General features: G+C 37.7%; 1 protein-coding gene and 1 pseudogene across 6 annotated transcripts in view; both read right to left on the bottom strand.

The window, feature by feature from the left end:
- The window catches only part of IQCM (IQ motif containing M), a 121,139-nt gene that overhangs the window by 77,995 nt on the left and 22,975 nt on the right, over positions 1-20,169 (bottom strand). For all 6 annotated transcript variants that reach the window (XM_087874505.1, XM_060686883.2, XM_060686882.2 and 3 more), the window contains one exon: positions 1,447-1,571. In XM_087874505.1, the coding sequence (XP_087730631.1) occupies positions 1,447-1,571 (125 nt within the window). The remainder of the gene's footprint in view (positions 1-1,446; positions 1,572-20,169) is intronic.
- Positions 2,745-2,825, bottom strand: LOC117654697 (U2 spliceosomal RNA; annotated as a pseudogene).

The raw sequence follows: 20,169 nt of genomic DNA, 5'->3' as shown, positions 1-20,169 counted from the left end.
TGTCCTTCCTGTCAATGACTACTTCAGCTTCAACCACAACAATACACAAGCAAATAATAGATACAAACTCAAAGTAAACTGTTCCAAACTCGATTGCAGAAAATATGACTTCAGTACAGAGTAGTTAATGCCTGGAATGCACTACCTGACTCTGTAGTTTCTTCCCCAAACCCCCAAAACTTTAATCTTAAACTGCCTACTGTTGTCCTCACCCCATTCCTAAGAGGTCTGTAAGGGGCGTGCATAAGTGCACCAGCGTGCCTACCATCCCTGTCCTAATATTCCTTTTTACTTACTCTTTTCATGTATTCAAATTATGTTTATTCTTTTACCTGTTATCTTATATATGCTTGACAAATAAACTTATGATTATGATTATGCTTGGCTATCCTCTTGATGGCCTTCATAGGCAGTCACCTGATCTATGTTGACACAATGATTCTTTTAAGTCTGAAAACTATTGATTCCTTCCTCACCAGTTTTCTTCCTTGCAGCTAGCGCAGATTAGGAAACAACTTCTGATAATTAACAAGTGCCAAGTTGAAATAGAAAATTATGGTTGATGTGCATCATCACAGTTCATAATACAATATCATTGACAATGTGCTTCACAGAAAATTCACATTTTTATTCCATCACATCACCAGTAATGACAGCAGGACCCATACCTGCATATCAATAATCCAAGGGAGATTTCTAGATGCAACTCAGAACTATCATAGCTGCAGCTGGTTGCAACTAACTGAATATTTATGGCTTGTGAATGATTAAATGCATGTGTCCTTATTTTAACACTGACTCATAAACTTCATAAATTTCTGCCTTCTGATTTACATAATAAAATTATTAATGGAGGTATTGCTGTAATTCAGAATTTCTGTTATAAACAACAACCTTCCAAGAATATGGTAAAAATGTTTCCCACTTGTACACCAAGTACTTAAACCAACTACTTAAACTAGTGCATGATTAATTGCTCACTTCTTTAAACTTTGCAAATAGCAGCAGCCAGAAAGCTGGTGAATTCTGTAAACTTTCTTTTTTGTGCATGCTTCTTTCTTAAAGCTATTTTCCCCACTAAAAAAACCACATGTTCATATATTACCATAACTCCTACCAAGCTAAGCTAATATGGCCTGACATTGTTACACCATAATAACTGGGAATTAAGTCTGAAATTTTCTTTGTTCTGCAACTAGGAAGGGCCTAGCTCAATCCAACCATAGTTTTTAGGTTAAAAATATTTCTACATTTTAAAATAATGTAGGTAAGATCATATGGATTTCTTCTTTCTTTAATTTATATTCTTAAGACTTAATGAAGTATGTTATATAGGAAAATAGAAAGTGACAGAGTGAATATCCTTGTGGTGTCTGCATTCATCATTCTTTTTTATAATTCTTAAACTATACTGCACATTTTACTAACTGGAGCAATCTTACATACCTCCTTGGACCTTTTCTTTTTTGTTATTTCCTTTAATCTTGCTAGATGTTGTTCATTTTTGAGCATCGTATATGGAACTGTGGTATCTGATATCACTATTCCTCTCCAGTCTTGATATATATTTCCTATTGAAAAAATCAATTTAGTTTGCATCATTAAAACAACTCCAGAAGTTTCTGAATCAACACACTGAACATATTCAAGAAGAAGATATTCAAAAGCAAAACATGCATAGGAGATGCCATTTTCATGATAGCAAATTAGGACATTTCCAAACCTTTGGTCTAAAAATTATGTTCAGTTCCTCTTTTTCATTGATAGTCTAGGACAGGGTGTCAAACTCAAGGCCCGTGGGTAGGATTCACCCTACGGGTGCTTAGAACTGGGCCACGGGGCCACCCTGAAAACAATGAAGGACCAGCCCGTGGTGCCTCTGCCAGTGAAAATAGAGCTCGGTTTTTGCTGGCAGAGGGTTGTAGGAGGCCATCCCAGCTGAAAACGGAGTTTAGGAGTCCATTTTCACTGGCAGAGCGTTTCGGGTACCATAGGTGGCCCCTGACACAAGTGATGTCAAGCTGGCCATGCCCACCCTGGCTATGCCCACACCTGCCCCTTGAAGTCAAACACAACCCTAATGTGGGCCTCAATGGAATCGAGTTTGACACCCCTTGTCTAGGAATGACAGCATCGCGGGGGGGGGGGCAAGTATACTGGACATGTGTCTTTAAAGAAATACAATATTCAGCATTAGCAAATGAAAATTTTCCTGTGAGCTTTCATTAATCACCACTAAAGCTTTTAGTAAATATACATTTTACCTTCTATATAATAACCAAAATTAATATATTCTTACTATCCTTTATCTATGCTATAGATTTTATTTCTAGATGCAGAACACAAGTATGTTTCTGTTGTTATCAAACAGCTTCCCCAAAAATCCAGGCTTAAAATTAATTTCTTGCAAGGCAAATAAAAAAGAAATGGGTAGAAATTACAGCATGAATTCTGGCTCCACATCAAGAAAACAAAGCAAGTTCTTGCTAATGAACAAACAGCTGGCAGAGGAGTCAATAGAATTAAGGCACAAGTACCATAGCTATGGGAAAGACATCCTATCTTTTCTAAATGGCTTTAAATAATTCCTCTAGCAACTTCCAATTTCTTTGGAAAAGAAAACCAGATACTGAAATATGATAAAATAAGATTTCTTCCATTCCCCATGCAATTACATGAAGAATTGAAAAATGTTAACTGCAAAAGCCAAGTCCCAATCTATGTTCCTGGATTATACGGTACCTGGAGGTTTTTTTTATAAAACCTATTTAGAGGAACTACACTTGATACTACACTTGATCTTAGCCAAAAGGCCGAGAAACGATACATACCTATTTAGAGGAACATTTATCAAGTTACCGTATTCAGATAAATATTAATTTGAAAATGAAAATGAATACAGTAGAGAAAAGGACCCACGCTTGCCCTTTTCCTACCATTCTATTTGACTTTCGTGTATTAAATAAAAGGTCTGAAGGCAAATTGTGTTCTTCATTTTCTTGAATATGAGTGTGGATTTCTGAGTGAGTTTGGATCCTACTTTATCAAACTGAACACAAACTGAAGCCAAACTGGGCTTAGCAGCATTTTAGATCCGTGGTTGACCCATGGTGAGAGAGGCAGGTAAGAGATTGCCATGTGCACCCTCTTCTCTAACTATTTTCAAGTTATCTTGCTATAGAGGGATAGAAAGTAATATTAAAACAACAAACTTTAACCCAAATTCAGCAGCAACAATTCCAGATGGCAGTCTTAGCTCCAGAATTATCAATAGCAAAAAGAAAAACAAAAGAGGCAGAAATAGTATCAAGAAAGTGCATCTAAATAAAGCCACGCCGATTTAACAGATTAGGTTTGTTACACTTCCTGTGACAATAAATTATGTTCTTGAAGGTGATATAAAAGAACTGATTTTGTTTCCCTTTGTTCTGCTTTAACAAGGCCACAAAAGGCTCCACAATCACTGTACAAAGTCTTATTGTATACAGGTAATTTTGCATGCAAGGAAATAGCCCTTGAGGATTTACCTATGGTTTTGATTACAAAAGCTTGAATTAAAGCTGAAATTTAGAAAGAAAGTCTTTGTTTTGAGCTCTGAGTTCCCCAACCTTTCCGGCTTTGTGGACCAGCAGGGGGAGGAAGAAGATATGGTTGTGCGCAAGCGGGTGGCAAGCACATGCATGCATGCACTTCCATTTGTGCTTCCCCGCTGCTCACGCAAGTGGAGATCCATGGCCTGGTTGAAAACACCTCACTGCCCACAAGTGGGCCGCGGCCCAGAGGTTGGGGGCCCCTATTCTAGTCAGTATGAACTGAAAATATAAAATCCTACAAATTACTCACAACACCCAACAAATGTATGTCTGCAAAACTTAGTTGTGATATACAAGTCATTACATATTTTCAGAAATTATCCCTTTTTAATTTTCTGTATGTTTTACATAATTTCCTAGCTGAGCAAGTATCACAGTACATATTATAATTACTTGACAAATATGCATTTTTTAATACTCCATTTGTTAAAAAAATGTGATGCTATAAAAAGGGAGCAAAAGTGTATTTCATAGCCCCATTAGGTGAATCAAAACTTTTTTATAGCTCTGTGAGAGAGTGTCAGGTGTATCCCAACTTGGTCCCTTAGGAAAGAATGACCCTTGACTCCATTGATAAAGCAAAAGGTTTACTTTTACTAAGTTCAAGTGGTTACAACATAAGCAAAGCTGGATCTGAGTATTCCTGCGCAAATCTTGCATTTTTCTCCTTTCCCTGGCTTTCCCACCTTGACCAGTTCATCAGTGTCCAATTATATTCATTTTTGATATTTCAGGAACAGTTTTGAGGTTTGGCTCCTCTTTGCTATGGTTTCACATTCCATTTTCAGGCTCCATCCTTGATCAGCCAGTTCATTCTGAACTGGTTCCTGTCACCCTGTCATCTCACCCCCCCCCCCTTTTCTCTGCCTATTCCCATGCTCCTTCCTTACTTCCCCAATTGCCTCCCCCGCCCCTGCATTTTATGGCAGGATTCCAGGGAAGAGGAGTATGCTGAAGATGGCAGGCTGACAGAGAACAAGATCAAATATATTTGGCTCTTTAGTGAATAACTGGGATTTGAGATTATTTCAATGGGAAACAAAATTAAAGAAGTTTAAGAATATACACTATACCCCACGGACCCTTCTTCCCACAAATATTGACTCATGTTTGACCTTAGCCTTGCAAACTTTTTCATTGTGGCTCTTAAGATGTGATTCTAAATTCAGGGTAGCCTTTTAGCTTATACAGATTGTACTTTTCTGTTCTGTAAAATATACTTCTAATTCACTGCCGCTGTTTAAAATCAGTTTGTACATATGTGATCTGCTTTTCCAAAATATTATAATACTATTCTCACTTATCTCTGGTGACAATGTAGACTGAGTATATTAAATCAAATTTCTGACACATTTATCTACAGTGAAACAAAAATAACAAATGTATTTATAAAAAAATATAAAAGATGATGTGACTGCTAAGAAGTAACTTCAGTAAGGAAGAGTGAATCCTTATATTTTAACACTTTTCTACCAGTTGGCTAATAATACCTTTACTGAGAAATGTATTATTTCTTCAGCTCTCTACTTAGCTTTTGGTAATTCATTTCTTTCTTTTTCCTTTTCTTTTTCTTTTTGCAAACATCAGTTTACCTCAACTTTCTCATGCTAGATTGAGAAATATTTTAAAAATATCTCAATTTTCTAAAACAGTCAATTTCTTCTTTTTTCTTTCTTCCACAGAGGTTTCCCCACCCCAGTCCCCCAAATATAGCTCCTGGTTTATTAACATTTCATGCTAAGGTTATACAGAAGTTAACTCTTCTGGGCAAACAGAATGTTATCATACCTATCTATACATTCAACTAAAACATTATGCCTTTTTTTTCTTGTCATTTTCCCGTAATATGCATACATTTATAAGCCTGAAAACAAATGCTGCCTTTAAATACTTAACAATGGTATGCATAGTACCGTCATACGTAATACATATTACATAATCATATTCCTCTTAGTTACTCTCATCTATTATTTATTTCTTAGATGTACTGTATATCCCACCTCTCTTCTGTGAGTTCAAGGTAGCACACAGTGTACTTTATTCTCTAATATTTCCCTGCAATAACTTTGTGACATAAGTTGGGCAAATAAAAAATGAATGGTTCCATATAACCCATGATTCCATGGCTAAGAATTTGAACCAAGATTTCTTCAGTCCTAGCACACCACTGTAACTACTATACTCAAATTGAAATTTATTTATTTATTTGTTTGTTTGTTTGTTTGTTTGTTTGTTTGTTTGTTTATTGGTTCGATTTATATGCCGCCCTTCTCCGGAGACTCAGGGCGGCTTACAATGTGTTAAGCAATAGCCTTCATACTTTTGTATATACCTGCTTAGTAGGGCTTTTGGCCCTCCCTGAGCGGTGTTCTTTTTTATACAAAGTCAGCTTATTGCCCCCACAATCCAGGTCCTCATTTTACCTACCTCGAAAGGATGGAAGGCTGAGTCAACCTTGAGCCTGGTGAGATTTGAACTTGCAGTAATTGCAGACAGCTGGTGCTACTTAACAACACTTTAGTCCACTGCACCACCAAGGCTATAGTGTTATCTCCACAATAGTGTTATCTCCACTGTTTCACACACAAACAGAGAGATCCCAAGAATTCCATTTTTTGGACCCCTGTGCCCTTATAGGAACTTAAATCTCTTTTAGTAGATTTTGCAGGTGACTGATGATAATACTGCCAGGGTAGGGAATACTTCTCTGGGTAGGGAAAAGTTGATAATCTCGTAGCTTTGAGAAAAATGATGCAGAGTTTCTTTCTTGAAATTCCACAAATAATTGTGTGATTCAGTCCATCTGCAACATTAATCTACAATACTTATTGTGACATCACTTTCATCCCCAACAACCCAACTCCTCTTCTTCAAAATATACAATCTAAACTCAGGGGCTTTGTCAATATAGACTGCATTTTATATATATACACAACAAACCCTGAATCAAAGCTTCATGAAAAGCTTCACAATATATTTAACTAAAACTGAATGTTGAGGGATCCATAATTTTATAATGGGAAGCCTGAATGCTGCAAAAAATGCACCAGCTTCCAATATTTTTATTTTCAATGAATGGTCAATATATGCTTCCTAAAAAATAAAATTATTTGAGCACATGAGTTCTGAGATACTTCATTATGTACCCACACGTTATTTCAGAAATGTGAACGTGTTATTAAAACATGAAATTATATTACTGTTACTAGCATGGTTAGCTTAGACTGCATAGCCTATGCACTTTTTAATATATTTTCTTAGCAACAATCTTTTTCTTATATTATTCAAAATATGATTAATTCCTATTCTGACATTTTCTTTCCCAGTTTAAACTTTTGCATGGCTATAACTGTAATCCTTAAGATTGTTACATCCAACAAATCAAGAATGTACTGGGAAGAACAAACTGATCTTCTCTCTAATCCTTCCAGATCATTTAATTCAAAAATTTCATCTTCTTTTCATAAATGCTCACAACAATCTAATACTTTTTAAATTGGATATTTAAGTTTAATTTTTAGAAAGATCAGGTGGGAGAATCTTATGCCAATTCAAATATCAATTACTTCAATAATATTGCAAAAATATGATTAGAGTATTTAGAATGTATTGATCCAATATAGTTAACAAACCAAAATAATACCTGTGTAATTCCATGTAAGAAAAACTGTATCTTTAAATTATTCCTTGAATTATTTTAATTCCTTTTTCTGACAACTTAATTCTGATAATAGAATCAGTTTTAAAATATACTTTATTATGTTTAGTAAATATTGACAGTGTAGTCAATCTCTTGCTCAATTTTGATGTTTTTAGATGTACTGATAATCAAGTTTTTTACCCTATTTCTCTTTCACCTTGCCAATCAAGTCATTGCTATAAATGCTAAAAATAAATTGTTAGAATTTACTGTTATAGGAAAACAAGATACGATCTAGGGAAGAATAAACATACTTGTGTTTGAAGACTTGTTTGTTTCTATTCTATCTCAAACAATTATGTCAATAACAAAATATTGTGTAGTGATATAAAAAAATAATACACCATTCTAGAATCACAGATATGTGATCAATATTCCAGTCAGTTCCAGACAAAGATTTGCTGGAATAGAATTGATTATATCTGCTTGCACATTTCAAGAACAGCTAACTGTACCACAAGGGAAAGGACTGCCATGTCATGCATGCCCCAGGAAAAATCCTTAAGAGACTCTCCTTATATGTCTAGATCAGATGGGTAGATTTGATTATGCAAGCTATTGTCTGATGCATCATAAGCTGTACCACATTGGGCTTTAAAAGTAATAATCAGCTCTCTGAATTGGTCCAGAAGCCTACTTGTAAACCAATGCAGTGATTTCAACTTTGACATTGTTCCTACTATCAAACTGCTATCATATTTTATACCAGACCATCATTAAAGGTAGCCCCACATAGAGTACAGAAGTTCAACCACTGGTGTCCAAGTTGCATTACCCTTGGCAGGACATCTTGAGGACTTTGATGTCACAAGCCCTCTTTCAAGAGTAGCACAATTCATTCAGAATATATTCTAGGGCCATTATTATTGGATTATCCAACTGTTTACTGGAAAACAAACACCATCTTAATATGATTTAATTTAATTTGAATTTGTTTTGCCCCATCTAGTTACAAACATACATAGCATTGACTAGTGCTTAACTTAAGAGTGGCCATGCATAATTGAGCATCATCAACATTCTGACAAAACCTAATCCCAAACTGACAGATTACTTTTTGCAACAGTTAGGTTAAGGATAAGAAGTTTGATGAGAAATGGAAAGTAATTGCCAGATTTAATTTTCTCCATACAGTATCATATTTCCTATGCTTCAAAATAAAGATCAAATCAAACCTCCTGCCTGTGTTAGAATTGTGATTACCTGTAACATAGCAATGGTTGCAATGGAATCATGAATCATGAATTAGTGAGATACAATAGACCAGTGATGGTGAACCTATGGCACGTGTGCCACAGGTAGCACATGGAGCCATATCTGTGGGCACGCAAGTGTTGCCCTAGCTCAGCTCCAGCACATATGGGTGTGTCGGCCAGCTGATTTTCAGGCCTTCTGGGGCCACCGGAAATCGGGAAACAGACCGTTTTCGGCCTCTGGAGGGCCTCCGGGGGGAGGGGGAAGGCCATTTTTGCCCTCCCCAGGCTCCAAGAAAGTCTCTGGGGAGGGCAAAAAACAGGCTTACAGAGCCCACCGGTAACCTTTTTGCTGTCGCGTGCCAAAAATGGGGGGAGCACGAGGGAGTTGTGCATGCATGCATGGGGGGGCAGGGCACAGGGGGGCATTGAATTATGGGTGTGGGCACACCCACGTGCGCCCCCCCCACTCTCCCCGCTTTTGGCATGTGATGGCAAAAAGGTTAGCCATCACTGCACTAGACCCTTTGCCAAAACATGGTGGATGATGTTACCGAAGGCTAAAAGGCTCAGAGACTCTAACACAAGTTCCAGGATGAAATACAGGCCATTACAGAGCAGCTAAGCAGTCAGTATGCGAGCAATAGCGCTTGGTGGTGGTGATGGTGGTGGTGGTGGTTGTTATCCCAAGTGCATGAAGAAGAACTCTCGTTCATCTACAATATACAGTGTAAGGACTGTGATAGTCCCTATGTAGGATTGATAGGCAAAGATTAACAGAGCACAACCATGAACACAAATTAATAGTTAGAAGACATAATGCAAACTCCTTAATCTCATAATACATGTGCTGATTCAACCACAGTTTCAACTGGGCAAATGTGAGCATCTTAAAGCTATATTTAAGCTAAATTAAAAAAAATGCTAGGGAATTCTTGGAAGCTTGACAGTCAGACAAATAGCCATCAATAGACACATAGAAATAAATAGACACATTTATAAATCATTCAAAAGAGACAACAAACATCTAAGAAAGAAACAAAAAAGACCAGAACACATCTTCTCTAGCAACCAATACCCAGAGAAGCAGGCATTAACACCAAACAATCAAGCAGAAAAAAAAATAGATTCATCGAGGAACTACCAAGGACAAAGTCATAAATCCACCAATACTATCAGGAAAGCCGCTTTATATAAAACAAACCCCCATACTCACTAGCACTGATGATGTTACCTAGTTGGATAATGAAATATCTGCAAGAAAACCAAACTCAGAGAGCACCAGGGATTCCATAGTACAGAGATTATTCACCTCAAAATCCACATTACAGAAACCGATGCTTTTTCATTGCTCCATTGTGATATCTTTGGCCATAAAGGGAGTATGTTTGTGAATGTGTAACTATTTATAAATTTATTTTTATGCCAAAGCTTACTTCTGCTTAGGGACACCTAGAATTGCATTGTAAAAACTGCAGGTGATCATAAGACAAAGTCTTAATATCCAGAATTATCTAAACTAAGACATGTCTATGAAGTATCTAAGATCTATAATACTGAGTCCCAGTACTGTAAAAACAAAAATCAATAGGTCAACAAATTTGACTCATTTTCACAAACTAGTACCCAATAATGTACAAACAGAGATAAATTAAGGTATATCATACCAAATTGGACATAGTAGTAGGCCCATTAAGGATGGACCCTCAAGTACAGTTTGAAAGTTCTGGAAAGTTTGCAGTAGACATCAATAAAGACATCAATAAAGTAATATATTCCTTTCTTTGCATGCCATAACAAAATGCCACAGCTACCTCCAACCTCTCAGAAACAGCAAATCAAAATGGGGGGGGGGGGGGGGCTAGGAAGACAAAGTATGTGGGAACTTGCCTAGAATTACAATATACCTAAGTGAGCCAATGATATATAATTGTCATTTTACCAATGAATGCTCAAATAATTGGCGCAAATAAGCCATGTCTTAATCTATAATGAACAGAATAATCTCCCACTTTTCAATACAATCTGTGTACTTCTTACACTTAAGCATATTGTTCCATTACCTTTAGACATTAAAAGATACAAAATTCTGTCCAAGGAATTTTGCACAGCTAAAACTCAACAGTATTAAAAGGGATGTGGATATGTTGCAGATGAATAGATTAATCCACTAATTTCAATTGAAGATGTAATTCAATTTCTATTTTTCCTTTCATATAAGACCCTGTCTTATATTTTTTTTGAACCCTGAAATACTGAACCCTTGGCCTTATTGCTATGCGCTCAAAAGCCCGTTTGGGCTTATTATCAGGGGATGCCTTATTTTGGGGAAAACAGGGTATGTTCAGGGTATATCAACTGAATTATTCACCACACACAAACAGATGCCAAAATGCAATTCCTCCAATGGAAAACATTTTCTAAAACAATTATGGCTATGTCACTTTAACTTCTGAGCCTAGTGACCCCCTTATTTGACATTTCTGATATAAACTGGTTTTTTAAAAAAAAAACTCAAAAAAAGTAGTCCCACATGAGAACACTTTGTACTGATTTATGGTACATGAAAGCAATTTCACCTTACACAATAAGAATGAAAAAGATATGGATTGCTTGCAGTAAAAGAACCCAAAGTAATCAGCACCTCCACCAATGAACAATGTAAAGCAGGCCCAGAAACTGTAAAGCAGGCCCTTGTTTCTTAAGCCAAGTTTTGGTTGCTAGGATATTATTCCTATAAAGGTGCAATTTTACTTGCCCAAGCTTCTACATGTTGAGAAGCAGTACACTGCTGAATAAAAGTTTTGAGGGGAGCAATAGCAGGGAGTCTCTAATGCCTTCAGGCTCTGCTTCTAGAAATTTCAGGGGTGTATGATTAACCACTGAATGAAAGATAAGGTAGACCTCCAAATATATTCTTATTCCTGCAGGCACATAAGTATGAAAAACAAACTCTCCATTAATCTGATGTAGGTTGTAATATACTGATGATGAAGGTTGATATCTGTTTCAGCAAATTAGTTTTAAAACATCTGATTTAGAATGGTTCCATCTTTTTTTTTAATCCCCACAAATGAAATATTTTTCAATAAAAAAGCCATCAAACATATTTAGCTAATGGTGTAGTATCAAAGGGAAGCTCTTGTTTGTTTATTCTCTTTAAAATGTACCAGACAGACAGAACATAGAAGAATAAAGCTTCTGAAAGATCACTTACAAAGGTTTGCTTTTCAGGGTTGATATTACAAGCAATTAGCCTGACATTTAATAAATGAGATTTCTAAGAACTGCGCTGACTTAACAGGCAAACTGAACAACCTTGTTGTGTTCTTAAATGCAGTTGCATTGTAGCACATTTTATGCAAAATGTCTTTGCCAACTCATGTTTTAATCATTTATGGGTATGAAATATTTTAAATAAACAACTATTGTATATATTAAAATTGCTCTGCTGTTTAACTAGTGCACATTTTGAAGACAGCTTGCCATACAACAGGAAATATATTTCCATATTCAAATTAATTTGTCTGCATATGTTGTAAATATCTGATCTCATTGAGTCATAACAAATTATTGCATTTTAAAACATAAATCAAATAATAAAAAGAGCGGAAATACAATATTCATTATAATCTTCCTGCACAAAGAATACAGTATGTAATTACATGTTGGTAAGTAGGATGACAAGTTTATTTTAACAAAAATATGAAAATCACAGTATCACTAGAAATAACTACGGTAGCTGTGGAGGATCTAGCATGTAGCTAGCATGCATTACATATACCTATGATTAGACTTCTCGTTCTCCACAATTTGAATCAAGGATGGCCAGTTTCTGTATTGACAGAATAAAAACCTATTCATTTATTCTGCATAAAGTTATAGTTTTGTAAGAATAAAATACAAAGCATAGCATACAAGTATGCAATTAAAACTTATTTATTCTTTGGATAAATCTTATTTTTTCTATGGATCAAATAATCTCAATATGAATGTTAAGAGCCATAATTCTTTTCACGTCATTCATCACTTGCTGCAAATCAATCATTTTCTCAGCCAACAACATGGTACCATTTGAAAACAAAACCAGACATATCGTATTTTCCTGTGTATAAAATGCTACTTTTTCTTTAAAATATTTACTTGAATATTACATGCAGCTTTATCATTCATCTCTATTGTAGTTGTTTCCTGTATCACATTGCCACTCTTAGGTTTCTATTATTCCTGTGATGCATTTCCTGTTCTTGTATTACTCACACTCTTATTAGACGGCTTCTGCACAATGATGGCTTGTAGTGTGTTTACTTACTCTACATGAAACATGGGGGCATCCTATACATGGGAGCGCCTTATAGACAGAAAAATACGGTATGTTCAACTACTCAAGGAGACACCTCTAATGTCGCCACAAGTGTCAGGATACATTTATTCATAAATATATTAAATGATGACTAAGACATCATGTGTTTTTCTCCTACTCCTTGTTCAATGTTGAACCATTTGCTAATCCTTTGCTTGTTTCCACAAAGCTTCACTTTCATCATATACCACTGTATTGATTACCATTCAGTAATAAACTCGTCAACTCTATAGTAATGGATAGTCATAAATTCACATTCAAAAATTTTCAGACCTATTCACATCATACTTTCCTTAAATCAACAAATATTCTTTGTTACATATTTTCATTTCGGAGAGATCAAGAACAAATTTTCTCTGCATGCTTCTCATCAAAACATACTGTACTTTTCCAATCATTGTCATCTTTCGCATCCTTTTGCAAAGATACATCCCAAACATATTCCCAGGCATATTTCTCAAGTTAATTCCTCCTTAGTTTTTGCATCCACACTTCTTATCTTTTCCTTTGTAAAGAAGATTGGCATACATAGTTGCAGTCTTTAGAAACCTGTGCAAGAGGTTGCAGAGCCACTCTTTAAGGAGATCACATCATATTTCAGAAATTTCAGAAGTTCTCATCATCTGCACCTGCAGCACATTACATCATCTTCCAACAGCCCCACAACATTTATTATATTTTATTTTACTTCAATTTTAAATACTTCATTGTAACTAAATGGTTTTAGCAAACAACAAATGGAGAAAGCATGCCTCAAACATAAACCACCTCTTCCTCAGACTCAGAATTTAAAATTCATGGTAAATCAAGTAAATCAAAGTATTTAATTACCTACATAATTATATACAAAAACAATAGCAATTATTTAAAGCAATTCATTCCATTTAAAGTCAATTACCATACTGCTACATCTCTACTGCCAACAATTTGTACACCCATTCTTTGTCTTGCCCCGATAGATTATCCTGTGGTCCAAAAACTGACAACAGAACTTTATTTCAATACTGAAACGCCAATTATAATTGGTTATTGTACCCTTTTATAATTTTCAATTCAAGTCATAATGAATTAGTTATGCAGTCTTATTCACTCCACAAATACAGACATGCTCCAAAACTGTTACCCCTCCTATCCAAATATGCTGAGTATTGACTGAAAATGTTGCTTGGTCAAAGCTAGCCTCAGGGATGTTTATGCCAGAGCCTACACCTATGTTAACATTACTTGATACAATTTGGCTATGCAGAATCTTTTCAGTGTCCTGTGCTATTTTATCTTTAAATCATAAGCAGTACACTATTTCTATTGAAAGGCAATTCCATAATTCCACAAACCGCAATTACTTCTCAGTATTGCTAGTTAGGCATATCAATCATTTATATGAGTAGGATCACCTTAAATCAGGGCTGTCAAACTCCCGGCCCATAGGCTGGATGCGTCATGTGCTGGCTCCACCCCTGCCTTTTTAGTGAAGGGGGGGAATGTCCCAATATGTCACGTGATGCCATTGTGATGACATGGGTTTGACACCCCTGCCTTAAGTGTTCTGGTAAGGTAGGAATACTACTTGGCAAGGAAAGAAGTAAGGAAAATTCCATTACAATATTACTGATATCAAAATGAAATAGAAAAGCGGGAAATTAACCCGTGTTTCCAAGTTTTATCAGTCCATTAAATTAATGCGCATTTCAACATTTGTAACTTTGCACAGCATATATATAGTTGTTGTTGTTATTATTATTATTTTTAACTCCTGGTACTTTTTTCCATAATTTAACTTTATTTATCAGGCAGGCAACAGGTCAACGAATATCACATAAAGGCCCCTACATGGGTTTTCCATTAACCTTGTATTAAATATTATAGAATAAAATATTGATCTAGTCTGCTAAATCCGGTCTGGTTTGGATGAAGGATATAGCTGATGCCTCCCGGGCACAGAGTCTATGTAAAAGGTGTCTATCCTATAATTTACAGCAGATACTGATCAAACTCCTGTTCTTGATAATCCATTGAACTTCCTCTATTGAAAATGATGGTTACTTCTCCAGTGTTTCTAAATGGATCTTTATCTATTCTTGGGTATTCCCAGATTGCTCTAGAAAAAGATGATGGAAAGCGAAAAACAGGTAGAACAGGCAATTAGTGCCCTAATTGGGATCCTAGAATCCCTAGATTAAAAAAAAAAAACCTATATACCAAATTCCTTCCTACAAGAGACAAATTGTATCCTTTTTCCCATGATTAGTTTTTTGTAAGCTGGACATTTATTTATTCCTTCTGGCATCAGAAGCCTTACTGAGTGCCTTTACTTTCTTTATGAAATGGTAAACACTCAATCATAAATCTTCCTAAAAACATCCAGAGATGACATGGCAATAGCAATCCAATATATCACTATTGTACCATATAATACATTTTGCACTGTAGCAACAATTTGTATAGCTCACTCTTGTTTTCTCTATTATATGATTCCCATGATCTCCCAAATTCCAATTATTGTTCCTTCGAATTAGAGGACTGTGTTCATTCTATGCTCAAACTGTAGCATTAACACTGAAAGAAGCAGACTGAAAGTATGAGTATAAAAGTATAACTTCTTTCCTCTATGATCCAGGGATTTAAAGAAACACACACACAAACTATTTTTTTAACTATTCCCTTATAAGACCTATAAAAACAATAGGACTGACAATTTTAAGCTTCCTGACTTCTCAATAGTGTATTGTGAGTCATGATCAGAAAGAACTTTACCCTCCATATTCATACCCTTAATACCTTTACTTGCTTCAAATTCAATGTTGGCTCCAATCCAATGATCTAATCCTTGCATACAATTAAATGTGTATCAGGATTCTGCAGCATTATTCACTTCTAATGTCTTTTCCAATGTTCTCCAGGTGAAGGGATTGCCTGGGGTGGGGGCATATAAGTTCACACAAAGCGATTTGAATACTTTATTGTTTACTCTAGGACCACAATATGATTGGTGCTGTAGCTCCCAAATCTAATGCAGTCACTAGGGCATCTAATGCATTATCATTAGACCAGGGGTGGGTTCTACTTACCTTTACTACTGGTTTGCATTGTGCCCGCAGATGCGCAGATCATTTCTGATGACGTCCAGGTCAGTGGGCGGAGCCTCCCGCCGGTTTTACTACCAGTTCTTGAGAACCAGTCCAAACCAGGGGCAATCCACCACTGCATTAGACCCATCAACTCTACTTTCTTCCATGTCCTCTTGTGTTCTTTAATAGCAAGTCACTGACACATCCAAAAACCTGACAACTGCTTACCCAAGTCTTTTAAAGAAACTTTGATTATATATTTGGAGAAAACTAAGAAAGTTTATTATTCCACCCATTTCAAGACCTGCATTTGTTGGAATCTATATTTGCATACTATGTTAGTCAATACTTCTGAAGTTTATTAGGATGTGAGGCTCTGGACAACCTAGATTGGGATAAAACTAAAATAATGAATCTGAGATATCACTAAAAGATAGAGGGATGTCTACTTCTGTACTTATATTCCTATTATAGTTACTTTACCTAAAACCTTAGTTGGAAATCTTTGAAGCAATTAACCTTGCATGGCCTAGATTAGATTTTCTAAATTTATTCTTTATGGTTTTGCCCCATTTAAAAGTGATATCTTTGTAGGCAATTTTATTCAGAGTGATATGAAATTGTATACATGTCTATTGAGCAAAAGATGAAGTCCAGTCTCCTTTTTTCTATAATGAGTCCATTGGGTAAAAACAATGCACTTCCCCACCTACAATATTTTTCTTTCCTCATCCATCAGGTCAAATAAACATATTGTTAATTTATTAGTTTCATGCTTTGATTTCCATCCCTCTTTACAGTAGATATAAAAAATAAATACCTGGACTAACTGGCAAGAAAACTCTTTTTAGTTTATTTTCAAAATTAAATTAAAGAATCCATATTATCATCATCCTTATGTCATATGTATAACAGTGACATACCAGTTGCCAGTGTGGGTTGTCCCCGGTTCGCACCGGTTCTATAGAACTGGTAGTAAAACCAGCGGGAAGCTCCGCCCACCAAACCCAACGTCACCAAAACGCTTCTGCGTATACGCAGAAAAGCGTGTGCACGTTCGAGCAAAGCTCACGCATGTGCGCAGCCCCGCCGCAAACCGGTAGTAAAGATAAGTAGAACCCACCCCTGCCAGTTGCCAACCTTACTGGAGAAATGTAAATATGGCAATTATTTCCAGTCTCTTCATTACAGTGAACTTTCTATTATTTATAGTATGGCATCCTGTAGCCAGAACCCATTTCATCCAAAAAAGTACTTTTCTCTGTTGTGATATCCTTTTAATTCTCTACTAATTTCCAACTCGAACCTTTTGTAGGTACTGCTAACATATTTCTTTCTCCACTGAGACTGTTTGTGTATGTTTGTGCTCACCTACATACATACACACAAATGCACATGCACACATTCAACCCCCCAAATTTTTAAATCAAATGGGCATTTTCTACCCAATACTCACCAATCACAATTCTTCAGGTTTTTTTAAAAAATTTATTTACTTATTCATTTATTCATTTACTAGCTGTACCCAGCCACGCGTTGTTGTGGCCCGTCTGGTGCTTCCGCTGGGCTAAAAGAGCGAGGCTGAAGTTCCAAACTCTCCACGAACACTTGGTGGGCATGGCCAACTTGACGTCATTCACTTTCATCAGTCACATGACAGCCCCCGAGCCAAGTCTACCCAGCTGGTGATTAGGGCAGAGAACCGGTTGCTAAAAAACAAGGGGAACCACAAAATCCTCCCTCTCTGTCTCCCCCTCTCTCTTTGTATCTCTCTATGTCTCTCTCCCCCCCTGTATCTCTCTATGTCTCTCTCTCTCCCCCCCTGTATCTCTCTCTGTCTCTCTCTCACCCCCTCTGTATCTTTCTATGTCTCTCTCTCCCCTCCCATATCTCTCTATGTGTCTCTCTCTCCCCCTCTCTCTGTGTCTCTCTGTCTCTCTCTCTCCCACCCTCTCTCTCTGTATTTCTCTATGTCTCTCTCTCCCTCTCTCTCTGTTTATCTCTGTCTCTGGCCCGCCCTCTTCTGCATCCCCTGCCATCGCCCTTACCTTTTCAGGCCAGGCCTTCGCAGCTCTCCGCACCACAACAGAAACTCGGGGCCCCCCTCCATCCTCCCTACAGATGTTCTCTGGGGGCTCGACTGGGAGACACATAGCAGGGAAGGGAAGGGAGGGAGGGAGTGTGGTGGGGGTTCAAAGCTGGTTTGGGGCTTCCCACCCAAAGGAAAAAAGCGGCAAAGCCAGGAGCCACGCACCCCCCACTGGACCCCTGCTGTGCAGTTCTCCTCCCCCACCTGCCAAGGGCAGGGGAATGATTAAATCCCTCGCTCTTCCAGGCGAAACAAAGGAGGGCCGGCCATCCTCCCTCCTACCCGTTTCCGCCCCCCGAAGCCTCCCCAGAGCCCCTTTTCTGCCAGAGACCAAAATTTTTGTGTAGGCTCCGTGAACTGCCAGAGTGCTCACCTGGGAATCAAAGGCGGCGCTGGTCAAAGGCGACCCCGAAGCTCCAGTTGCCTCCATCTCCTGCTCACCGATCGGATTCACATAGCGCCAGTTAGCGGCTGGTCTTTCTGACCTCGGGGCCTGTGGTAGTGCTGGGCCAGGCGCGATTCGGGCCAGGTGAGGGATGGAGGGTTCCCGTTCGGCAGACCTAGGCAGCCTCATTGCCAGGTGTTCTTTGGAGAGAGTCCCGAGAGCGGCTGGCGAGGGGGATGGGCAGCAGCAGCGGGCGAGGCTAGTTCGCAGGGGAGGTTAGAGCCAGGCTCGGGCAGGCCCCGCCCAGCCCTAGAAGTGCCGGCTGTGAGGGTTTCCCGGCGGGGAGCCGGCTGCCTTCCTGCCGAGCCTGGTGGCAGGATATGGCCCTTGGGCGTGTCTGCCTTCCAAATGCGCAGTTTCATGGAAGCAATATGGAGAGTCTAAATATAAGGAGCAGAAATCTGTTGAGCATAATCAGGGCTGGGAGGCTGCCATGTTGGTTTTACATCCAGCAGATGGCTCTGTTTTTCAATGTTTTTCAATGTTTGTCAACGTCTTTCAATGTTTACCAATGTTTTTCATGTTTTTACCTGTCACAGGTGTGACATGTATATAATATAGGTATATAAAAACATGCCCATAGTCGAATGCAATGCTGTGTCAAAATTTGAAAGCAATCGGTGAAGAACTTTCGGAGATGTGCGGCTATGTACAAACGGACATTTACATTTTTATTTATATAGATAAAATATATTGGCTGCCCCTCTTACCATAGGATAACTCTGAGAGGGTTACAATCATGAAAGAAATATATATATATATATTAATAACATAAATAGATTAATACCAATAACCGCTACAATCCAATTACAAGTGGGGTGGCCGGGGTCAGGTGGGGGGAAACAGATTGCCAATTCAATCATTTCTTCTGTTCGCTCTCATCTTATTCCTACCTATCCTTACATGTTAGCTAATAGAAAATAGCTAATAGGTTGCATTGATTCAGAATATCAGAACATGATTTTCCCAAAACTTTGTTTTGCTTCTTCCACCAAACATACTACTGTCACCAAGATATGGATTCCTACTTTAGCATGTACGCCTGATAATGTAGACGTCACCAATTCATACTTTCTTAATTTATACCAACATCTATTTCCATGCTAACGGTTCATTAGCTACTAACCACAAAATCAAAATATTTGCATTCAGTTCCATTACATCCTTCCCTTTTCCCTTTATTTCATAAATACACAACTTATTGATACATACACATACATATAAACACTTTACCTTTGTTCATTAATTCATGGTCTTTACCATTTACAATCTTTCTATGCCTTGATCACCATCAAATGGGACATGCTGCAGAAATTAACTTTCTGTTGAAACCAAGGGTGAAATGCTGCCGGCTCTATCCGGCTTGCGGGAGCCAGTAGCGCCGGCGGCGAGTAGTTCAGAGAACCAGGAATGCCGGCAGCAGGAGGCTCCGTTCCCCACCCCCCCAAACTGGGATGTCATCACATCCCGGTTTTGACCATCTGTGCATGCGCAGAAGGCTTTGTGCATGAGCAGATGACGGTGTGCATGTGCACATCAGCGAACTGGTAGGAAAGGTAAATACATTTCACCCCTGGTTGAAACATGTATTTGATCAGCCAAGGTTTTACTGTAATGCTTTTTAGTAATACAGAGTGCGTGCATGTTACCAGTTTTAACTGGACCTATAATAAATACAGCATTTCTTGTTGCTTTATTATTATAAATTATAATTACAG

This window comes from Pantherophis guttatus, chromosome 8 (genome assembly GCF_059756535.1).
Source record: "Pantherophis guttatus breed Tessera chromosome 8, ASM5975653v1, whole genome shotgun sequence".
NCBI lineage: Eukaryota > Metazoa > Chordata > Lepidosauria > Squamata > Colubridae > Pantherophis > Pantherophis guttatus.
Note: the sequence above shows the minus strand (reverse complement) of the source record. Positions and strands in the feature narration are given on the sequence as shown.